General features: G+C 46.8%; 1 protein-coding gene across 5 annotated transcripts in view; it reads left to right on the forward strand.

Moving 5' to 3' along the window:
• The window catches only part of ppargc1b (peroxisome proliferator-activated receptor gamma, coactivator 1 beta), a 70,006-nt gene that overhangs the window by 27,309 nt on the left and 21,205 nt on the right, over positions 1 to 21,492 (forward strand). For 3 of the 5 annotated variants that reach the window (XM_082551156.1, XM_082551155.1, XM_082551157.1), the window contains one exon: positions 5,200 to 5,286. The exons of 1 other annotated variant lie outside the window; for it this stretch is intronic. In XM_082551156.1, coding sequence (XP_082407282.1) covers positions 5,257 to 5,286 — 30 coding nt within the window. In that variant the 5' untranslated portion in view covers positions 5,200 to 5,256. Of the gene's footprint in view, positions 1 to 5,199; positions 5,287 to 9,190; positions 9,554 to 21,492 lie in introns of those variants that run through there. One more of the 5 variants, XM_082551153.1, reaches the window with a different exon arrangement.

The following is a 21,492-nucleotide window of genomic DNA, read 5'->3' on the forward strand; positions in this document are numbered from 1 at the left end:
AAGACAAGATGATAGTTTATTAAATTTTAATGAAGTTTGCAGATTGTTTCGGTGGAGTTTAATAAACTCAGCCGTCTGCTCCTTGCTATCTAAAATATAACAGGACACCGGAGTATATTCTCGAGCATCTCACAGTTCTGATAATCAGTTGTCTGGTTGACGTTTGTTCAGCTGTGTAAAAACTATAACTTTAATCTCAGCCAAACCGATTTACTCAGGAACAAATAAAATACGGAAAAAAGCCAAACAATAACATTTTAAGTTATCTAAGTGACTTATATATCATGTTTAACCTGAGTAGCGAAAGACGGCGGTGGGTTTGAAAACGATTTGCCGGGAGTCCGGTGTTCTCACCGGCTCTAATGAGCCTGTAACCCCGGCTAGCTATCGAGCTAGTGGGTAACAGACGTCTCCGAAAACGTCGGAGCGCTTTTGAAAATATGTGGTGTCCTGATAAACTGAGCAGATGTTTGAAGTTTACACAGCTACATTCTCGTCTGAAAATATGTTAAACGTTTATTTTGCGATCCAGAAAGAATAATAAGAGTAACATTAAAACTAACTAACTGCCGCCATTGTTGGAAACTGAGCAGGGCCGCGCTATGAATTCTGGGACACAGTTTCTTCTTCTTCGGGGTTTAATGGCAGCTGGCATCCTTGTACATGCAGTGCTGCCATCTTCTGTTTCAGTGCGTTATACACTCTTAAATCCTACTACTTATTCCTGCGTCTTTTACGCTCTTACAAAGCTTCAAATGACGCGTCGACTATTAAATTAGTCGTTGACGATTTTGATAGTCGACATAATCGTGACTAGTCGACTAATCGTGGCAGCCCCACTCTGCACCACCATGGCGCCAGCTTTCGTTCAGCTCAGCTTCACACATGAACTCAGTGATTCTCGGGTGGAGGCTGCTGCGGCACATGGCTGCCCCTCCCTTAGCCTGCTTCAGCTGGATGTTTCTTCCTGTTAAAAGGGAGTTTTTCCTTTCCAATGCCGCCAATTGCCTGGTGATATGATTATTAAGACTGCTGGGTCTGGGTCTAACCCTAACCCCTACAGTATGAAGAGGCTCAAGCCTGCAAGTGCTGAATAAATACACCTAGACAGGTGAGAATAATTAGCAGAACGCAACGATCGAGGATCGTTTCCTTTATATTTGTTGTGATGTGCCGAGACAAACGGTGTCTTCCCAGCCATCTGATTTGAGGCCGTGGTTTCAGACTTTATGGATTTCCTTTGAGCTTCACCTAAAGACGATTCCTTCCTGCTCTTTATGAAGCGTTCCAGAAATTTTTCCCTCTTGGATCTTTGTGTGTTTTTGGTTAAACAAAAGCACAAAAGGCTCCAGACTCACAACAGCACACATTAGCTTTGCTGCCTCCAGGTAACCGGCCTGCTTTATCCTGAGAAATGCAGCAAATTACTCATCAAACAGCCGACTTCTGCTTTAGCTGTCACTGTGTGTGTGTGTGTGTGGGGGGGGGGGTTGAATGAAGCTTTGTGTTGGCGGCCGGCCAGCGGTGGGAATTACAGGTTATTTGTCAGAATAATGTTGTTGGCTGACTGCAGGAGTGTGTGAAGCCCCGTGGCTTTGGATCGTATATTTGGAGCTTTGGTAATTATGAGCGTGAGTGTATGTGTGTGTGTGTTTACATGACAGTGGCAGAAAGATGGACGTGCATGATGAATGTTGTCAGCTCTGGGTTTGCAACAGATCGTCTGCTCCTGAAAGGTGAAAGGTCATCACTATGAAGCTCAGCGGACTGACCCTGTGTGTGTGTGTGCGTGCGTGTGTGTGAACATTACGTTACCACACACTTAGAGTCACCCCCCCCCTCCACACACACACACACACACACACACACTAGAGATGGACCGATCCGATATTACGTATCGGTATCGGTCCGATACTGACCTAAATTACTGGATCGGATATCGGAGAAAAATAAAAAATGTAATCCGATCCATTAAATATCACGAAAGCACCTCACAAAACTTGCAACACGCCGTAACTCATCTCAGAACGTTAGCACGTCGGAGCAGTATGCATCACGTGATAGAGCGGCTGTGGCATGCGGGACCTGTCGGTGGTCTGGATAGCATGTGGAGCTTCGCTAGCAACCCGGCATTTCATCTCCGACAAAGTTATCCCCGAGAGAAGTAAAGCAAGTGTGTAAGTCCATCTCTGAATGTTTGTAAAGCATTCCTGCGTTAAGCTTAACAAGCCATATATGGAGCGACTGCCTCTTCTTGCTGCTACTTCAATCATGAAACTGCTTAATGATCAGCTGATCGGCTTTTCTGTCTCGAGTCCGTCTCTCTTCTTTGCTTTTGGCCCACTTTGCACCAGAAAGAGGAAACCAGCGGCTGAACAACAGCAGCACGTTTAAGCTTGATCAGCTGTTGTTAGAATTTATTTAATATTACTTTCTACTCCAGGATCTTTTTCTACGTAGCTGACGCTGGTAACTGTGCAGGGGCGGATCTAGCAAAGTTTAGCCAGGGGAGCCGATAGGGCATTAACAGGGAAAAGGGGGCACAAAGACATACTTTTCTTTCTTATTCTCATTTAAAATGTCTAGCTTTTAATAAATAATTATCCGAATCTTACACCCAAAGTTTTAATTTGATGTAAAATGAATAGAAGTCAATTACTGTATATAGTGACTATTAAGTCTAATATATATACCCTAGTAAGCTATAGTACTTTTTCCTTTGGGAAGGTACCATCTGTGCAGTCTGCAATTTTGTTGAAGAAAGATGTTGAATCTATTTAATATTTCTTGAAAAATAATTGATTTCTGTGCATTTTTTTTCACACTGCATCAAATTAAGGTTGATTACGTTGATTAAGCATCATGAGGTGGTGCGTGAAGGGTGGTTCCCTATTTTTTATTTATTTATTTTTGTTGTTGCTGGGAGTTGGAACCCTATTAGTTAGGTTGCTTAATATTTATGCTAAGTACTCTTTAAAATACCAGAATAGGGAGGATGGTGCAGGTTTAAGTTTATTAGATTGATCAGTATTGCTGAACTATGAAATATTTTTTTTTTGCATACAGGTATAACAGAATAGCTTTAGTGTAGTTGTTGTTTTAAACTTGAGTATGAACTTATACAAAATGCAGCAAGATATTAAAAAAAAAAAAAAAAACAGTTTTGTTGATTAAAAAACACACTATATCGGATTCATATCGGTATCGGCAAATATCCAAATTTATGATATCGGTATCGGTATCGGACATAAAAAAGTGGTATCGTGCCATCTCTAACACACACACACACACACACACACACACACACACACACACACACTTTTTTGGTGTTAAAGCTGCAAATCTCTCACCTCACCCAAACAAGGTCTGGTCTGGGTATAATCCTGTCGTACTGACGGGTAGATGCATTCTGGGATATCGGTAAAGGACAGGGCCTGCACAGAGGTGATAGCTGCAGATCGCTCCCATTAGCTCAGTTTGGTCGTATTTGTTAAATCAGATTTGGAAGCCAGGCTGAGTTTAAACCTGATCTCAGTGGGTCATATGATGAGTGCGGAAGATCTTGTGGTGTTTGTGAGGCAGACTGAGAAAGGGAACTGGAATCCTTACATTACACTGGCTTCACTGGTCTGTAACCCAAGATATAAATTACCCAGATTCTGAGGAGGTTTGAGCCCTGACACTGCAGCTGCGACGCTCTAAGAATTAGGGCTGCACAATTAATCGTTAGAAAATTGCGATCTCAATTCCTACTTTTGTGTGATCTCATTTCCAAATGACAACGATTTTAAGAAAAAAGAAAAAAAGATGACGATTGTACGGCATTTTGATCGGGGACATAATCTGCATGAAAACAAGCGCTCAATCTTCCTGCTCAGCAAATGACAAGGGCGGAGCCTTATACCACGTGATACAGAAGCCGGCTGGCAGAGAAAAAACTACGGAGAGCACGTGAGAGATGACGAAGCTGTAAAGGCCAAGAAAGTGACACCGTCTTAATGATGCAGCGTGATTACTCTGGATTTCCTCTCTTGTGCAGTGCGAGTTGGTCCTGATTGGTCGGTGGCACCACATTTACAACATTTAAAGTCTGAATCCACCAAACAGAGTCTGAGTCAGTGATATTCAGGTCCAGCTTCTGCCAGCCAATCACGCGGCTTGCTGAGAGCAATGTTGCTGGGAAAAGTCACTGATTTGTTGTTGCCTTGTGAGCAGATGGCTCGGTCGTCTGTCTCCAAGTTAGCAGGATACAGATGATATGAGTCAGCTAACGCACACACACACACACACACACACACACACACACACACACACACACACACACACACACACTCTCTCTCTCTCTGTGGGGACTTTAGTCTCTTTTTCCTGATAGAAAATCAAAGTGTTTTTGACTGAAAGTTTAATGTTTTCTGAGTGCCGAGTCAAAACCAATCAGAGTGTGCATGCTCGCTCGCTCAGGTCTTGAAAACACACCGTTCTCAGTAGAATGTGCTGCTGCTCTGACAGCAGCGTGTGTGTTACGGCCGATGAGGATGGATCTGGAGGATGTGTGAGGAATGAAGCACTGAAGACAGCCAATCAGAGCAGAGACAGGCGTTCCATGTGACCTGCAGCAGTGTGGGTCAGTGATCAGACTCAAATTATTCTCTTTACAGTTTGGGTTGTTTTCCATCTTCTGGCTGAGCTGCCTTAGTGCCGACCCACAGGAAATCTTTCCTCTGTGTGAGGTCACATGACACCATGTGATGGTCGGACTGCAGAACAGTGTTAGCTGCAGGCAATTAGCCATTGTTTTGCATTGCACTAGTGACCCTGAGCCGAAGCCTCCTGATCCTTGCACTGCTTCAGGTGTTTCATGTAAAACAGCTCTGAGGTATTTCTGTGCATTTAATCATGATGCTGCTTGGCCATCAGCTGAAATAACACACACAAACACACACACAGCTCTGCAGTGAGAGTCTGACATGTTTACTTCCGGGACTTTGTAGCCATTGTTTGCAAGTTTATTACAACTTTACATAATTCCATAATTGGCCGAGTGTGACTGGGCTGGCTCGTCGTTGCCCTCTATGCCGTGATATGGATGCGCGTAGAGGTGTGCGGGGAGGAAGGGGTCAGGTGAGCTTCAGTAGGGATCAGGTCACATGGTACATGGATGAGGTCACTGTCAACCTGTGTTTCTGTTTCTCCACATAGGGTTCCTGATTGGAGGGATCAGCTGGCTGATGGCTGAAGAACGCTGAGCTTTCCGTGATGCGTGCAAATATAACACACTTATTCTATGTGCGTGAAACCTGCTGGATCATCTTTACGGTGTGAGAAGCACACTGCAGAATCAGCAGCTGTGCAGCTTAGCATGTGTCACATCTGCACTGTTTTGAAATGGTGTGTGTGAAAGGCTGGAAGGCCTTTTGTTTTGCTCAGGGCATGTCCGCTGCTGGGATCGAACCTGCGACCTTTCTGTTAGACGTGGAGTGGGCTCAGAGGCAGTGGGAGGCGTGTGGAGCAGCCCCAGGCCTTTTTCTGTCTGTGTGTTTTTATTTACTGTCTAGTATGTGCCGCTCTTTGGCACAGCTGTTTCTCACTGTGCCCTTTTTAACCCCACAACACCAGCGCCCCAACACACACACACACACACACACACACACACACACACACACACACACACCAACAGTCCAGGATAAAGGTCAGAGTGCCCCCCGTCCAAGCTGCTAGAGTTACAAAACAAATTGTGGGGTGCCCTGGCGAGGAGGGGTGGAGGATACAGTGACAGCCCCATACTTCACACACGCCCACACATGCGCACAAACAGACACACACCAAGGATAAAGTGACACTGGAACATTGAACTTTGAACCTTTTCTCCCAAGAGCTGCTCACCTCCTCCTTTTCTTCCTTCAGTTTTATGTCTGTAGGTGTCTATGGGTGTGTGGGTGTCTATGGGTGTGTGGGTGTCTATGGGTGTGTGGGTGTCTATGGGGGTGCATGGGTTTCTGTGATGGAGAAGGCAGGAGGCTCTGCTGATGTTTGCAGGTCTGCCTGCGTCTCTCTCACTGCATTAGAGCTGCTCCCTGGGGAGAGAGGGGAGAGATGGATGACGAGCGTGGCTGCAAAAATAACTTCCATATTTAGACTCGGAGAGGAGAGATCAGGAGCGGCGTGGGTTTCAGGGCTGCTCGGAGAGCTGAGGCATCCTCGGGAAAGCTGCTGGTCCTGATCCATCTGTAGTTTCAGGGATGTCAGTGGAATGAGCGCCTGCGAATCGGTCCTCTGTGGAACTGATGTTTGCACGTGAGCTCTGATAATTGATGCTTATGGCTGGTTTGGGACGATGCCGCTTTTTGCTCTTGGCTGCACTCTGACCTTTCAGCCACGTGCCCCGATCCTCCTAAGGTTTAAAAATCTTAGATGAAGTATTCAAATCATCGTCTTTTACAGCGTGTCTGTCTGCCACTTAACATGTTTATGGGTGACCCACAGCTCTGTGGGTTTTACTGTGTTGATGGTGAAACTCGGGGGTCACTGGGTGATTAAGCTTTCTTTAATGTGAGCGGATCGTTGGGTCTCAGGAGCAGGTGCGTCAACACATATTAGACAGAAACTGGCTTCATTAGTCAGCATCTGGAACGAGTTGAGAGTGGTAAAGGTGACTAGTGGCCGCGGTCTTGGAAAGAAGCTGATTGATTATTTGTTGTTGATCGATGGGATGTATTTGGCTCATGGGCAGCTGTTAGTCTGTTTGTGTCAGAGTGAAATGTACAGAAAGGTACTCCATCATATCTTAATTTTGCCGTCGCATTGTGATTCAGCCTGGGTAAAAAGGTCCCATTGTTGCATTCAGGTGCTTTCAGGAAAGCAGGAAAAAAGATTCATCAGCTGTTTCCTCCACGTTGCCATCTCCTCCGCCTCAGCTGCCCTTCTCGCACCATTAAGGAGTCGTGACTCTGTAGATGCAGGGAAGCATCGACTGAGAGGGAGGGGCGGGGTGTGTCGTGATGCTCGGCTTCACCTTTCTGCTCTGCTACAGCGAGACAAGGTGGAGGCAATGGAGGGGTGGGGATCTGTGGGTGGTTGAGGAGAAGTGAAAGAGCACAGAAACAGAGTGAGGGGAAAGGATGATGGAAAGAGAGAGGATGCGCACGCACACATACTGCACACACACAAACAGAAGGAGGAATTTAAAAGCTTGAATTCGTTTGACCCCTTAATGAGCTGGCTGCACTCACACCTGTGTGTGTGTGTGTGTGTGTGATTGAAGGGGAGGCAGAGGTGTTGTCTGTATGATCAGTGCTTGTGTGCCATGATGTTTCTGATGCTCCTGAAGCTTTCACTGCTGTCTGTCCTCCTGAAGATCACACACTCAAACACACACACTTCCTACGAGTATCAGAACGACCTTGAGAAAGCAGCCGTGTGTGTGTGTGTGTGTGTGCGTATGTGAGCGATGTCCAGCAGTGATAAGATTTTTCTATTAGTTACACACGACACGTTCCATTAGAAGAGAAGTGAGAGTGCCCTGCAGACGAACTCTGGATCACTGATGAGTGTGTGTGTGTGTGTGTGTGTGTGTGTGTGTGTGTGTGTGTGTGTGTGTGTGTGTGTGTGTGTGTGTGCTGCGCGCACAGTAGGTGTTGTTAACTGACCAAGAACTGATGCAGCTCCACACTGTAGCCTGCAGAAACACACACACACAGATTTGTTTATGTTTGTACGAGTGCAAACAGGATGTGATTAGGCGTGTAATTAGCTTTGAGTGTTCACGGTTTCATGAGGTTTACACGTCTGAGCTGCGCTACAGACACACACTACAGACGGGTGCAGGTTGAATTTGGTTCTGGACTCAGATGCATGTGCTGTGGCCGCTCCTGTTATTGACCGTGCCAGGAAGTAAAGGCTGATCGATTGGCTGTTGTGATTGATTGACAAGCAGATAAAGAAGTCCAGAGTGCGTGGATGTCACGGTAGCAGAGGGCAGCAGGGCCTGCAAGCCTCCAGCTCGTTACTTCACCTTCTCCGCCCTCAGCCCGCTCCGTGAGCTCGCCACCTTCCTGTCTGTGGTGTTTTAGGGTCAGGGAAGTGATGCCTTACACCTCTGTGAGTTTGAGTTCACCTGTAGGGGCTTTGTGTGCAATCAGGTGGTTCCACACGCTGAGCCATTATCTAATTTGACTCTTGATGATTGATTAAAGCCCACCGCTGCCGCTGCTGCTGCCGCTGCTGCTGCCGCTGCTGCAACTCGCCATATCGTATTGCGAGGCAAAAGGATCGTATTTCCTCCCGGCGTCCTTGCTCTGTTTGTCTGAGGTGTTCCTGAGCCTCAGCAGTTCTTTAGTCACAATAAGTTGAAGGCGTGTGCTCTGCTGCGGCGTGCTGCAGTTTTGCTGACGGCGTGGTTATGAAGCAGGAAGGACGGCAGCGAGGCTGAGGAGGTGCAGACTCCGTTTGGTCCGGAGGCTGAAAATGAGATCTTTAAGTTTAGATTTGAAACAAGTTTGTGAACAAGTTTGACCAGCTGGGATTCACATATAGTTGGCCTCGATTAATGAAATCTGATCAGCTGACGGGTCAAAAAGGCGTGACCGTGAGTTTAAATGAAAGTGAAGTAATCTGATTGGCTGACCTGTCACACTTGAATTAAGGTCAGGGGGAAGTGCTGTAGTTTCAGAAGGAGCGGGTGTGGCGCCATGCAGGCGTCTGAGATTTGGTGAAAACGGTTTCGATGCATTGGTCAAACGTAAGGCGAGGCTCCTGCAGCGCTCCTGCTTCTGTCTTGGAGAACCTGCCGCCGTCCTTCGGATGGTTTAGGCTGTCTGAGTCTTCCTCATTTAATCCCAGATCGACTCAATGATGTCAGGGCACTGTGGCGACCTCACCATCTGCTGCAGGACTCCTTCTTGTCACTGATGGTCAGGAAACCTCTGACCATCAGATTCCCACAGAATCCACCTGCTGGCGATGAAGCCTTTATCCTTCTTTGTTAGTTTCATCCTCCTTTACACACACACACGCACTCATTATCCCCTGCCCTGCTGACCTGATGAGGTTCTCTCTGATTTTCTCAATCCTGTTAAGAGATTACAAACTGTGTCTGACTGAAAATATAGATTAACAGGGTGGAGGTGGAGGTGGGTGGAGCTGGGGGGGCTGTGATAGATGTGGATTACTGGAGGGTGGTTGGATGCACATTAGTGGGATCAGTGCGAGCGATGTGAGGTTGAAGTTCACAGGAATAATTTGGGGCAGTAATAAAATTCAGAACGTGTCACAGGATGAAGAGGAGGAGCAGAAAGGCATGATGGGTACTCCTGCTCCTTTAACAAGCACCTCAGTGCAAAAACAAGCATGTGGACTGCATGAAGTAAGAGGAGGAGGAGGGGTGGAGGCAATGCTGTAGGAGCACAGGGAGGTGGATGAGCTTGGGTCGGGTGTGTTTGTATGGCAGGGATCAGCTCCACTAATGGCTAGCACAGCTTTGAGGAGCCTGTCAGATCCTCTGATCCCTGAAGACCTCGCAGACATGATGGAAGCAGGTGCAGGTACAGCTTCACAGGTGAGAGGTTAAATAATGAGCTGTAGGAAACTAGGTGAGAGGAGACCGGGGCGGGGCTCAGAAACAGGGCAGGTAAAATATACAGCTGCTGTTGTGTATATTTCACAGTAAAACCCTGAGGTATAAGATTAAATAAAGTAATTTCATCTGGAAAACTGAATTCCAGTTTTCATCTTGAAAACTGGTTGGGCTGATGGATGGAGAGCAGCTAAAGGGCGAGCTACAGCGCTCTGGAATGAGATACTGGGATGGCCAGACACCTGAGACTAGAAGTGCGTAGACACTGAGGGATAAAGCGTGCTCAGTGGCACTTCAATCAGCACAGGTCTCTGAAAGGGAAACTGTGGAGGATACAGAGGACACTCGGTCTAAGCTTAACTTCATGTTTCTTTAATTTATCACGATGAGGCCTTCCTCTCCATGTTTAGCTGTGCCGACGGTCCATTGGAGCGTCTCTGTGTGTTCAACTGGAAGTGAAACCAGTTCAGTTCAGTGTGGCCGACTCTCCTCTTTCATCACCAATTTTTATATACACTGCAGGAAAAACGAAAAAACAATCCTATGATGCAAATTTGCAAAGAAAACAGCAGGTGCATCAAAATAAGCTATTTCCAGCAGTGCAATACAAGTTCTAAGTATCCCAGAAACTATTCAGAAAAGTCAAACATGACCAGTATAGGCTTTTAAGGCCTACAAGTAAAAAACTACATTTCCGCGAAAATGATGTCACTTCCGGTTTCGGGGAGGAAATGGCGGACATTTGATAGTTCGCGCTGACGTCTGTTTCACTGTGGGAAGTGTTACGAACAGCTGATCGGATCGGCAAAGCGTGTTTCTGGGATATTATGTTTTTGTTCCTGCAAGCGCTTTTTATGCAATTTTTGCAAAGCTTTATGTGGAAGGAAACCGTGACCGAGGACAAGCTGATGGCATAAGATGTAAGTACAACTCCTCCGGTTTCATATGCAAAACAAATTATTGCGCTAGCTTACGTGGTTCAGGTTCTACAGGGATTTAAAAATAGTTACACAAAACGGAGCGTGCTGCTCTGACCGGCTTCAATGACTTTAAAAAATAATATAAAATAGTGTGCAACACCACTGAAGTTTTTTTTTTTTAACCTCTCTTTTCAACCAATGGCAGTCACTCTCCTCTCCAAATAACTTCTGCTTAGCTTTCCGAGCTTCCCTCGGGTCCTCTTAATCAGCGGTCTCCAACCTTTTTTGCGCCACGGACGGTTTATGCCCGACAATATTTTCACGGACCGGCCTTTAAGGTGTTGCGGATAAATGAGGGAGGGGCTAATAATCGGCTCAGTCATTTTTAATGATCGTTGAAAGCCCAGATCATAATCGTGATTAAAATTCGATTAATTGAGCAGCCCTACTCGGCCTCCATGCTATCTCAGCTGCCACCAACACTCTTATACCTGAGCTTTAAATCGGCCCTCCCCCTCAGATCCCATTACCCAGCAGCCCCGCAGAGCCAACTCCGCCAGCCGCTCGCCTTCGTTTTCCTCGCTCCATCACCGTTCTGCACCTCGCTGTCACTCCACACTGTCTGAATGTTCACACTTTGGGTCCAGGTGTTCTCTACTGTTGCAGGGCTTTGATTTTCTGTTTATGGGTGTAATTAAAAAACACCTGCCCCCCCCGGTCTCAGACTTGTACCCATCAGCCCCAAGAATAGTCGGATTTAGCCTTTACTGCTAATCTGAAGTCTTACTGGATCTGCCTACATCCCAGGAAGCCCAGTCAATAAGTCCAGCGACTGCCAGGCTGTGTCTCAAGGATGGCTCTTCAGCTCAGGTGGATATAATTTACCTGAGGGCAGGACGGGACAACAGGAAGAGTGTTAGCACAGCTCCGGCCTGTCGAGTCTGGTAAAGACTGGTCAGCTTAACGTGCGTATTTCCATCCTTGCATCATTAGCCTCTTATACTCAGGCTAGATTTAGCCCCACGCCTCTGCTGCTCTCCCTGCCTGAGAGGTGGAGGAGTCGTGAAGGCGGGGTGGTGTGGGGGGGTGGATGAAGCCAGATTAGGTTTCAGAGCGACAGAGGTTGGCTGGAGGTGAGATCAGTGTAACGGATCTGCCAGCAGGAAGAAAGAGAGACAGGTAGACGGGCCGGATTCCACGACGCACGAACCCAAAGAAACCCGGACTCTGTTTGTTAACCCTTGCGAGTCTGAGCCACGACGGACGGATGGACCCAAACCCTGCATACGGACAATGTTTGTCGCATTGTCAAGCTGGACAGGAAGTCTCTGACATGTGGCTCATTCAGCGAGCAGAAGAGACGCTCACAGAAATATTCCCATAAAAACCAAAAACAGAAGTTTTGTTTCTCAACATTGAAACTGAAATGAATCAAAATGTTCTGATTGGCTGACTCGTGCCTGGGCTTCTGGTTTTAGACTTAAAGAGGGGGATGAAATGAGGATTTGGAACGAAGGGGAGGAAAAGAAGAAAGAAACAGAATCTAGAAGCGTACTTTTGGCTATGTCAAAACAGAACAGCCTGAGGTCGAGCACTTCCCCACGTCGCGCTCTTGACCACAATTTGTCTGGTCCTCACTTCATCTCTGCTAAGGTTGGGTCATTGCTCACATTTGAAGCTTGTGGCAGTAACGAGGGAGGGCGGAGCTTCACAGACGCACCAGAGACATAAAAGTATGACAGTTTCATGAACGCTGAGTGGGACTGAGTGTAATTCGTCAGAGCGGATTCAGGAGTTTGTGGTGCCGAGCCTGCATGAACAATCTTAGAACCACAGCTAACAGATAGTTAGACGTGAGGTGGTGAGATGCTCACTCAGCTCAGCAGGAGGCTGTTATCAGTAGTGGTGCAACGGATCACGGTTGATCCGTAATCCGAACCGATCCCACTCCACGGTTCGGCACACACGTGAAAAGTATGTGTATGGTGGTCAGTCTGTCAAGCGGTAGTTATGGTCAGTGCTAGCGGTCCAAGTGGAGGAGCAGAGGACTTTGCGGCATTTAAGCAGCCCTTTGCTGCCCAATCCAACTGGGCTAAAGCTATTACAAAAGCTACTGAGGTGTTTAGCTGCAGACGTGAGGCCGTACTCCGTTGTGCATAACAAGGGGTTAAACTATGATGAACGTGCTTGAGCCACGCTGAGTGTCCACTTCTGTGACAAGATCGTTCCAAGCATGTATAAGCAGGAAAAGTTTAAAGTTACAGCTGAACTGTCCCAGGCATCTTCTGTTGCCCTAACTACAAATGGGTGGAGCTCCAGGGCAACGGAAAGCCACATGACCGTGACCACTCATTATATCACAGCGGAGTGGTAGATACAAAGCCCTGTACTGCCCTATAGATTAGATTAGATTAGGTGAAACTTTATTAATCCCATGGGTTCCTCTGGGAAATTCAGTTTCCAGTAGCATAGCACAGACAGAAGTTGCAGAATGTGAGCAGAAATATACCACATATACACATACATAAATACAGAGTATACAAAAGGGATAAATAGGAATAAGAATACAAGGTAACGGCACATTTCAAGTATTGTGAGTCTATTACACCGTTGGATGTTAACAAAAACTATTGCACAGGGAAAAGGCACTACAGCTTACTTGTCCCCCCTCTCCTTTGTCCCCCTGTTTCCCCTCCCTCTCCCATCCAGCGAGGAGTTAAACAGTTTGATAGCGTGTGGGACAAAGGAGTTTTTAAGTCTGCTCATCCTTGACTTTGGGAGAAGCAACCTCTCGCTGAACAGACTCCTCTGGTTGTTTATGGCCGTGTGCAGAGGATGCCCAGTATTGTCCATAAAGTCCATATTGCACCTTAATTTATTTTTATATAAGTGCATGGAATGAGTCTTGAGCTGAATGTTTTTTAATAGGAAAAAATACTTAAATAAGTAAATGGTCTTTTTTTTCCTTTTTTTGCTGATCTGAAAATCCGATCCGTGACTTAAAACCGTTGATCCGATCCGAACCATGAGATATTTGATCCGTTGCACCACTAGTTATCAGTGTTCCTGACAGTTTCCTACAGCTGGGTTAGAACTCCAGTAACTCTGCAGCTGGATTAGATCATTAAACTGAGATTAATCACCTCTAGGGCTGAACGATTATGGAAAATAATCTAATTGCGATTTTTTTGCCCCAATATTGCGATTGCGATGCGATATGCGATTATTTTTTAAGGTCTTTGTCTTCTGTATTATTAAACAAAGACAAGCAATACATCATATAGTATGGCCAATACTATATTACATTAATTTTAAACTGTTCTTTCCTGGAAGACAGACCTCTGTTATGATGACATGAGGTGATGCATGAATTGATGACTGACATTTTTATTTAACTTCTTCAATCACAACAGTATATTTGAACATACACAATAGTTTATTTTTAGCTTACAAACATCTGAGCATAAAGTGCTGACAAGGAACCCTGGTGTAAACATTAAAATGAAAGTCAGTGCAATGTGCAGATTGCAGAAATATACATAAAAAAAAATCGGTGGCTTTACCACACTCAGTTTTTCGACATCTGTGAACTACTAGACAGTCATTAAATTAAAAAATAATATTAAATAAATAAAACTAATAAATAAAAAATGCACACATCTTACTGATCTCTGCAGTCAGTAACATTACACATAAAGTGCAAACATAATAGCAATTGTATAAACAATGAGTATGGCTCAGCTAGCCATAATCATCCTAGCTCACAGGTTTTTTGCTAGGAAGACCAGCATATCTACTTTTGCTGGCTTTAAGGATGAGCGAGTGCAGGTCACTATATTCCCTCCAGTGCTGAACAGACGCTCTGAGGGGGCACTTGTGGCTGGCACACACAGATATTTGCGGGCCATCTTGCACAGTCGTGGAAAGTGAATGTTGTGCACCTTCCACCAGGCTAAGGGATCATCCTCTCCGTCAATGACAGGGGTCAACAGGTAACTATTCAACTCTGCCTCCACGACATCTTCAAGTGGCAGAGGCAAAGCTGAAGAGGCCGCACTGGTCCTCAGAAGGTCGGGTAGGCCGGAAGTAAACGGCCGTGAAATTGGACGGTCTAGCCTTCTGATTAGCGTCACCGCTGTCTCGGTGGAGCTTAATAAACTCGGCCGTCTGCTTCTTGCTATCTAAAATATAACCAGACACTGGTGTAAATTCTCGACTGTCTCATACTTCTGTTTAATAAGTTTTCTGTTTGACGTTTAGTCAGCTGTGTGAAAACCAAGGAGGAACCCACCCGGGGGATTAATAAAGTTTTATTTTATCTAATCTAATAACTTTAATCTCAGCCAAACCGATTTACTCACGAACAAACAAAACACTGAAAAAAGCCCAACAATAACATTTTTAGGTTGTCTAAGTGACTTATATATTACGTTTAACCCGAGCAGCGAAAGTCTGCGGTGATCTGAAAATGATGTGCCGGGAGTTGTGCCGTTCTCGGCCGCATCAGTAACCCTCGAGCTCCCGGCTAGCTGTCGAGCTGGTGGGTAGCAGACGCCTCCGAAAACGTCGAAGCACTTTTGCAAATATGCGATATCTTGATAAACCGAGCAGATATTTGATGTTTACACAACTACTTTCTCGCCTCAAAAAAAATGTTAAAAGTTTATTTTGTGACCCAGAAAGATTAGTATGAGTAATTTTAAAACTTAGTAGCGGCCGCCATTGTTGGAAACTGGAGTTTGGCTGGGCCGTGCTATGAATTCTGGGATATGGTAGGCCACGAAGGACACACCCGACCCATCCTTAAAATTCGGGGAAAAGGAGGACGCATTTGTCGGCTACATTCGGAGGAGTCTACGAATTTGGACAGCCTTCGGCGCATCGCTGTGACGTAATCGGTCTACAAATGCGGCCTCAGGAGGATGCAGCCCATGAATTTGGACATGTCCAGAGTATAATCGCAGCCTTTGCGGTTAGAAAATTGCACTTGATCATGTCGCGATATTATTGCAAATGCGATATATCGTTCAGCCCTAATCACCTCACAGGTGAAAGATGCTTCACCTGTGACGTCTTTGGGCAGAGCTCTCACACAGAGCATCCACCAGAGTTTTGGTCTGATCACACTGAAGGTCATGACCTTTGGTGCAGGCTGACACACAGACATAGTCTTGGCCGGCCGTGGCTCTTTATGACATCTCATCACCACCCAGAAATGAAAATCATGTTGAAGGACGGTTTCCCACTGCTGGAGGAGGTCCAGGGTTCCTACTGGGAGATTTAAGAACGGACACCTGTGTGAAGCCGGAGGAGAGGGTGGGGCTGTTCTCAGATCTGTGATCACACATTGTTTCAGTCCTGCTTTAAATATACAACATAAAAATGGCACCTCAGCAGGACAAGTCATTATACCCCACTACACACACACACACACACACACACACACACACACACACACACACACACACACACACACCCTGAAGCAGCAGCAGTGATGGGAACAGCCAGTACTTCACAGCACTCTGGTTTAGCAGCATCTCACTTCCTCCTTCAGTTGGCCTCAGTTTTACTCATCACTATACACACACACGCGCACACACACAGACACACACTCCTGTTTGTCTGGCAGCAGCTCCTCGAGTCAGCAGCACTCTGTGGAAGAACTGGTCATGAGACCAGGATAAGAGCTAAAGATAGTAACAAACACACTATGACAGGACACACACATATACACCTATTACAAGTGTGTGTGGTTTACACACACACACACACACACTGTAATAGCACATTTACGTTGTGTAAAGTTTCTTCTTTCTTCTCTCAGACAGAAAAGAGTAAGTCCAGAATCCAGACCCTGTTCCAGCTCTGAGCTGTTTGTCTTTGTAAGGAAACAGAGATCTGGGGGCGGGGCTTTCTCTTGTGCACAGACACACCTGTGACCCCTGTCCCATCAGTGCCTTGGAAATTCTGATGGACAAACGTCCCGTGGCTCTGTCTGAATGAGTGTGAAGAGCTCGGTGTGGTAGAGCAGGTCGTTTCCCTCCTGCTGCTGCTGCTGCTGCTGCTGAGCTCAGGCTCCACCATCCTGCTGTTAGTGAAGGGCAGCCAATCAACAAGAATGAACTGAAGTTCTGCACGGAGGCTCGGTATCAGAGAAAGGAGGATTATTTTGAGCTGTGAGTCATGCAGAGCTGCTCTGGGAGTCCCCATGCAGCAGAATGGATGGATCAGAGATCTCAGCAACCAAGCTATGTTACAGCAGCCTGACAGAACCATGTTTGCATGTTTGTGGCATCTGCATGTTATTGGTCAATCAGCAGATTAAAGTTGAGTTTACACGGTGAGCTGTCGCAGGAGGAGGCGAGGGAAAAACGCTGTGGCGCTCAGTCAAGCTTCTCGGGACAAATGGACTAAACGCTCAGCCTTGGCATATACCCCTGTGAGCTTTCACTGTCTCACTTTGTGCCTCAATAATCAAACGGCAGGTAATTGGCTCTTTGTGGGGGGAGGAGGGAGGGGCACTTTTTTGTCTGCTGTGATTAAGCTCATCCTTTCTTTACCGGCTGCGTGGAAGTTGAAATCCTTCCACCGCTCGCAGGTGTGTCGCAGTGAACCTTCAAACAGACCCTGTGACTGCGATCAGCTGCAGGTATCACTGCGTCAGCTTGTGTTCTCCTGCTGTGGTTCTGTGGGCCGTCAGATTCCTGCACCAAGCACTTCCTGTCAAAGTGACTTACAACAAAGTGGGCATTAAAGGCCTTATCTCCTCCATGTCAGTTCTTTATGCGGAGCTTGGATGTGATTACACCTTCTTCATCCGCCGCCTCTCATCACCATTTTTCAGCTCTATGGGAGCGTCCGTCACCTCACCTTCACGTCTGTGCCACGCCTCCTTTTCCTTATTACTGAGCTTGGGTCATTTCAAGTCCCGATAAAATATGTTCATGATCGCACTAAAGCCACGGGGAGCAGACTAATCGTGGATTCGCTGCTCAGAGGATCAGGAGTTTGGGAAAGGTGTCGATCGAAGCATCGATTACTTCCTTTTGTGTTCCGGGATTATTTCAGTGATTCTGCAGTGAGTGCTGTTGCAACATCAGCTGTTTGGTAATCTCAGCTGATCTGGAGCTGCAGGCCCTGAGGGCAGCCCGGTCTCTGAAACTCGCTAACCTGGAAACACCACCCAGTGCTCCGCTCTCAGCCTCCTGCGGTGTGCAGTCTAGAGAGCCTGACCTTGTATGGTGTTGCTTGTGTGTGTGTGTGTGTGTGTGTGTGTGTGTGTGTGTGTGTGTAGTTGGGACAGCTCTCACATGACCGGACTTGTGACTGACCTTGCGCAACATTACAACAGGCCTGCGTCCAGCTGCCAGGACAGCAGCCGAGCTTTGATTCCTGCGTGTGGATCAATAAAGTTACACGTTATTATCAACGCTCCGCTATTTTTATTGTCGTGATTTTTGGCACAAAGTTTGGAGGAGGTGTGATGCATGTACAAAAACATGACAGCCTAATTTCACTCAAGTTATGAATCACCAGAGAAGCTAATGTTTGTACCAGTTGTGTGTGGCCTCCTTGCTCCTCGTGATTGGCTTGTGTCCTTTCTGGACCCGTCTGCAGATAGTTGTGTGTTCTTTGAGATTTTTCTTGCTTCATATTTTTCTTAAAGAGTTAAAAAAGCGTTCACCTTTGAAGGGTGACCTCAGCTAACGAGATGATTTCAGCTTGTGTAACTCTGAGTCCAGTGGAAAGACGCGGCGCTCGCGCTTAGCCAACCCAGAGATAAGCTTTGAGGAATCTGAGTGTTTAAAGATAGAAACGAAGGATGCTGGAGCTCCACCGCAGAGCCTCGCTGGCCTTTCCACATCCACTCTCTCCTTTTAGCCCAGATAGCTCTCCCACGTGCAGGCGTGCTATAAATAGCCCAGGTTTAATGCACGATTGTCCCGGCGGACTCTTCGTGTTGGTAGCGTCTCGCTGCTTTCGCTCAGGCACACATTAACCACAAATGGGTCCCACCACACCTCCACCCCCCAAAACAGCAGAATTACACAGTGAGGGCCTTCTGAAGGAGCTGATAGTGAGCAGATCTCAGAGGTCAGGCTCATTCATTTGCACATTACCTCTGCTGTTCCAGCACGAGGCGGAGGCTCAGCGCAGAGCCTTCGTCTCTTGTCTGTCAGTAACTTCAAAGATGTGAGTATTCTGCATTAATTTCATGCTCATTTGTTTAATCTGCCCGTTCGAGCAGTAACGGCTTCAGAGACACTCTGAGTGATGCTGACGGGCCGTGGTGTCAGGGAGGAATAAACCCGCCTCTGCTGCCGTTTGCTTTCAGAGAGGGGATGACGGAGCGCCGTGCGGTCACTCAGCAAAACCTCTCATTTAAAGTCACATCTCAGGCTCTTTGGCACAAGTCAGGACCTGCTTTGTGCAAAAGCGGGCACGTACGTGCTGCTCTCACCTTCTGGTCGCTTCCACTTCTCCCTCAACTGATGCTTGATGACTGCAAAAATTTGAGCCCTGACTTCGATCGGCAGGAGTCAAAGCTCCGCCTCCTCGCGCTCACCTGAACTCGACCCGATATGGGGTCAGAGTGTCAGAGCCGGTGTACATTCGCAGCAGTTGGAATAAACGTGGGGAGCGACAGAAAGGCTTCAATGAAACACGAGCAAACATCTGCTCTCAATCACACGCAGGTCAGCAGTAAATCACTGCATCAATGCCTTAAATGGGCGTCTGGAGGCTCTGAGAGCCTTCCTGTAAATGCTCTGACGCAGTTTGACTTTTGGACCTGCAGTGAATCCCCTCACCTGATTGGATGCTGCACACGTGTTTATGTTTGGTTTGTATCTTTGCAGAGACGTTAACACAATCCTTCCTGGAAACAGGAGCAGAATTGCTCCTCGCCGAGCTGCTTCCTCCTCCCGGCGTCTGATTCATGTCGAGAAGCTTACAGTCTTTGTCGCTATTCAGAGTCAGTGCAGCACTACAAGCACACCGCAGCCTCGTATCGCCTTCCGCTGCTGCAGCGTCACGTGTGCACTGATGTTCTGGGACATGTTCTACATACGTGGGATGTCCTCATGTGTGTGCCTGTGCATGCGTGTCATGTTCAGGGATGGTTTTATTGATTGATGGCTGTGGTGGAGGGAAGGGAGGATGATGGAGGGAGGAGTGGTAACATTCAATCAGACTGTCCTCTGATGGACGAGGGTAAAAAGAGTATACGAGGAAACTGTAAGTGGAGAAAAGGGCAGAGTGGCCAACGAGGGAAGGCTGCATGATGGTAGGAATGAAGAAAGGATGGGGATGAGTCAGAGCCACGTGAGGAGGATGTGAGCTGCATGCTGAGGGAGGTTCACACTCAGTTAGGTGAAACACACCTGCATCAGCAGCGGGGGGAGGGTCTTACCAAGGGCGCCCTCTCCTCTGTCACTCCACCTTTCCTCCTCCTCCTCCTCCTCCTCCTCCTCCTGCTCAGTGAAGTCATGACCGCTCTCCCCCCCTTTTCCCTTCGCTGACGTTATTCTGACCTACATCTTCCTTCCTGTGTCCTTCTTCTTCTTCTCTCCTTCAGCGCGTCTTCTGTTTCCGGCTCCGTTCATCAGCTTGTCCACCGCTCAGGTTCCTATGCTCTCTGCTGATTGGCTCTTTGATCATGTCTCATGAGTCGTTTATGAAACCGTAAACGCTATCAGCTGATCTTATCTCTTCCATGACCCAAATAAACACGCTGAATAAACACTCATAAACCGAGACGCACAGTGAGGCGGTGAGCTGAGGTTGGAGATCACTGAAGGTGTGTTTGTGTGTGTGTGATGTAACTATGCTTTGATTTAAAAGTGGGATAAAACACGCAGTCCAAAAACAGCCAAATATTAAAATGATGGGGCAGCGGGATGGGGAGAGGAGCGATGAGGCTTTTATCATTTCTGTGTTCTGGCTGTCGATCGAACAGCTGATTGGGAGAAATATACGAATACTGTTAATTGCTTTTATGAAAAATGTGTTGATTCATGGTGACCGTGAAGTAGAAGACGGCTCAGAGCTGCTTTGTTGTAGCTGGTGGTGGTCTGTCAGCTGGACAAGTTGCCGATGTGGACTGTGTTATGTGTTACAAACAGAAGCTCCTGCACAGTTCCAGAGATTCCCAGAGCTGATCTGAATGGCTCAGCATTGGGTCTGACGTAGAATAATGGATAATAATAATGGATTGGATTTATATAGCGCTTTTCAAGGCACCCAAAGCGCTTTACAATGCCACTATTCATTCACACACACTGGTGGAAGCAAGCTACGGTTGTAGCCACAGCTGCCCTGGGGCAGACTGACAGAGGCGAGGCTGCCATATCACGCCATCGGCCCCTCTGGCCAACACCAGTAGGGTAAAGTGTCTTGCCCAAGGACACAAAGCGACCAAGAGCCAGGACAGAGAGCCCGGGGATCGAACCGGCGACCTTCCGGTTACAGATACGCTTCCCAACCCCCTGAGCCACGGTCGCCCCAAGTGTGCTATATATACTTGATGTATTGCGAGTTTTTCCACATACGGTGGTTAAAATATCTTCTAGAAGAAGTTGCCGTGGAAATATAAATATAAATATTTCTGAAACATGCCGTAAAGCTGTTGCTGCAGTGCCATGAATTTATTCCAGCAGCTGAAAAGTCGTCCTCTGCAAAACAAACAAAGACTGTTTTAAACTTTGCATGTGAGCATCTCCATGTTATAAGCACAAAAGAGAACCTTTGCAAGTAAAGTCTCATTAATTCTTGTTTGTGATCGTTTGTTTGTCGAGTGTTGACCACAGAGACAGTCGTACTGTCACTGGTGAAAAAGCCTCTGTGTGCAGATGATGCTTCAAATAAAACATTTAAATTGAACGAGTGCAATTTTAGGCCATATGTGGTTAAATATAACATTAAAACATGTAACATAGTCTGACAGTGGGTCCAAGGGTTTCACCCTGATACCTAATGACAGGATACGCCTCCTCAGAGATG

The sequence above is a fragment of the Aulonocara stuartgranti genome (genome assembly GCF_965226115.1).
Source record: "Aulonocara stuartgranti genome assembly, chromosome: 2".
NCBI classification, from domain to species: Eukaryota; Metazoa; Chordata; class Actinopteri; order Cichliformes; family Cichlidae; genus Aulonocara; species Aulonocara stuartgranti.